This window comes from Alnus glutinosa, chromosome 6 (assembly GCF_958979055.1).
Source record: "Alnus glutinosa chromosome 6, dhAlnGlut1.1, whole genome shotgun sequence".
Lineage (NCBI taxonomy): Eukaryota > Viridiplantae > Streptophyta > Magnoliopsida > Fagales > Betulaceae > Alnus > Alnus glutinosa.
The window spans coordinates 11,665,156-11,667,626 of NC_084891.1; the positions used below are offsets into that span (position 1 = coordinate 11,665,156).

At 42.9% G+C, this 2,471-nt stretch overlaps 1 protein-coding gene across 1 annotated transcript; it reads left to right on the forward strand.

Moving 5' to 3' along the window:
• The first annotated feature begins 1,009 nt into the window (after positions 1–1,009).
• Positions 1,010–2,227, forward strand: LOC133871523 (uncharacterized). Its single transcript, XM_062308960.1, has 2 exons — positions 1,010–1,393; positions 1,526–2,227. Exons 1-2 carry the CDS (start codon positions 1,010–1,012, stop codon positions 2,225–2,227), a joined length of 1,086 nt encoding a protein of 361 aa, XP_062164944.1.
• Positions 2,228–2,471: the final 244 nt, after the last annotated feature.

Consider the following 2,471-nt stretch of genomic DNA (forward strand, 5'->3'; position numbering starts at 1 on the left):
TTTAGTGTAATTTAGGTAAAAGATCCGTTCTAACCAAATATGGGTTATAATATTTCATTGATTGTATGTATCATATTAAAGAAGTAGTTAATCCATACCTAGGGAAGACAGGTTGTACCGCATCTTAGTGGTTAGGTAGACGATCTGTGCCAACAGAAGATGGATCTGTGCCAACCTGGGAAAGGCTCAAGGACCTGCTTAGATCATGCCCACACCACGCTGTCCCAAAGTGGCAGCTAGTGCAAAGTTTCTATGAAGGCTTGATTGAGCGTAATAGACAAATGGTAGATGCATCTTGTTGGGGAACATTTATGATGAAAAGTGAGGATGAAGCATGGACATTGTTTTAAAATTTGAGTAATAATTCCATTCAGCATGCATCCACTAGACGTAGAGCACCTGCACCTAAAGCACCAAAGGCCGAAGGACTTTTTGAAGTATGACACTCTTCAGATATAGCCACTCAAGTAGTTGACGCTATCAATAGGAAGTTCGATCAATTGATGGTGGCTGGTTTTGCTCCTCATTTTGCTCACACAAACACACAACACTCACCATGTTCATTCTGTTTGAGTCCTATGCATCAAGTCAATGATTGTCCTACACCTGCAAATTTTTCTGATGTTTCAACTGAGCAGGTTAATGCAGAATTTTCTCATCTGGGCAATGATCCATACTCCAATACTTATAACCCAAGGTGGAAAAATCGTCCCAACTTCTCATGGAAGGCTCAAGCTGCTAGTAACTCGGTCCTAGGGGTGTACAATCAAGCTCAATCTACCAGGCAGCCCTATCAACCCTCTTCCATATACAAGCCTGCACAGCAGCAGTCTCAAGCTACACCATCTCCTCGGTTGGATTCTGATTTTCAAGATCAGATGTTACAATTTATGAGCAGTATGGAACAGACAATGAAATCTCAGGGTCAGACAGTGACCACTCTCGGTCAGATAATGACCTCTCTCAATCAGACAATGGACTCCACTCCCAAGCCATTGCTAAGTTAGACATGCAGATGGGACAGATGGCTAATACCTTCAACAGGATGGAAGAGGGGAAACTTCCAAGTCAGCTGGTAGCCAACCCGAAGGGACACTACATGGCAGAAGCAAGTACTTCAAATCATCAGCAAATGCTAGCCATCACCACATTGCGTAGTGGAAGAATGGTCGACAATCATGTGCAAGAAAAGGTGGATGAGCATACTGAGATCCCACAAAATTTGCAGAAAGACACAGGTAAGCAAGTAAACACTAAGGCTTCTTCTTCATCTGCTCCCACTCTTGAGATACCATATGAGCCTCGGGTCCCATCCCCAAAACATCTCAAGGCACCTTCTCACTTCGGGAAACAAGGAGAGAAAATACAAGATATGATGGAGGTTTTCAAACAGGTAAAAATCAACCTCCCACTCCTTGATGCCATCAAGAAAGTGCCTGCTTATGCCAAATTCCTCAAAGATCTGTGTACTCAAAATCGATGAACAAGGGCCAACACTCCGAAAAAGGTGTTTCTCACTGAGCAGGTCAAATCTATCCTTCAGCACAGTCTCCCTCCCAAGTTTAAGGACCCTGGTGCTCCCACCATCTCCTGTATTATTGGAGACCACAAGATTGATAAAGCCCTCCTTGATTTGAGGGCTGGAGTGAATCTATTTCCGTACTCGGTCTATATGCAACTGGGTTTGGGGGAATTAAAGCCCACACCAATTATCTTGCAATTGGCTGATCAATCCATCAAGAAACCGCGGGGAATCATCGAGGATGTTATTATTCAAGTCAACAATTTCTATTTCCCCATGGACTTCATTGTTCTTGATACTAAACCGGTGGATAATCCCAAAAAGATGATCCCTGTAATCCTCGGTCGCCCTTTCTTAGCTACAGCTAATGAGAACATAAATTGTAGGACTGGAATTATGATGATCAGGTTTGAGAATCTGAAGGTAAACTTGAACATGTTCCACACCTTCCAGCAACCACTGGATAAAGCTGAATGCTTCTTTCTAGACTCTATAGAAAACTTGGTTGCAGAGCCCCCTCCTTGCATTCTTACTAAAGATCCCTTCGAGGTTGGTATGACGCACATCAAAGTGGATAATTGTGATACAGGGCAATCCATAGGCCAAGCAAATTACTGGCTTCCCACTACTACCAAACTCGACGTTCCTCCATTGGCCATATCTAGAACGTCTCGATTACTGCTTCCAGGTAACATTCTTTCCTAGTGGTCCAAGAAGGTAAATAATAGAGTTACCAAGGGCAATGATTGCAGCCCTACATAAAAGGCATTGAACAGAATGGAGATGTTGCTTCCATCTACTTGACGGATCCTAGGAGTTTTTCTTATCCTTCCTCATTTTTGATGTCTTTGTAGATCTCGTTTGTCTGGTTGAAGACGTTAAACTTAGCGCTAATGGGAGGCAACCCACTTTACTAACACTTCTCCTGTTGATTTTCTTGATGGTTATT

Excerpts from the sequence above, each read along its gene's own strand:
- LOC133871523 (XM_062308960.1), top strand. The coding sequence starts at position 1,010 with ATGCAGATGGGACAGATGGCTAATACCTTCAACAGGATGGAAGAGGGG. Across the intron at positions 1,394-1,525 it reads TGATGGAGGTTTTCAAACAG|GTCAAATCTATCCTTCAGCA; the intron begins GTAAAAATCAAC and ends CTCACTGAGCAG.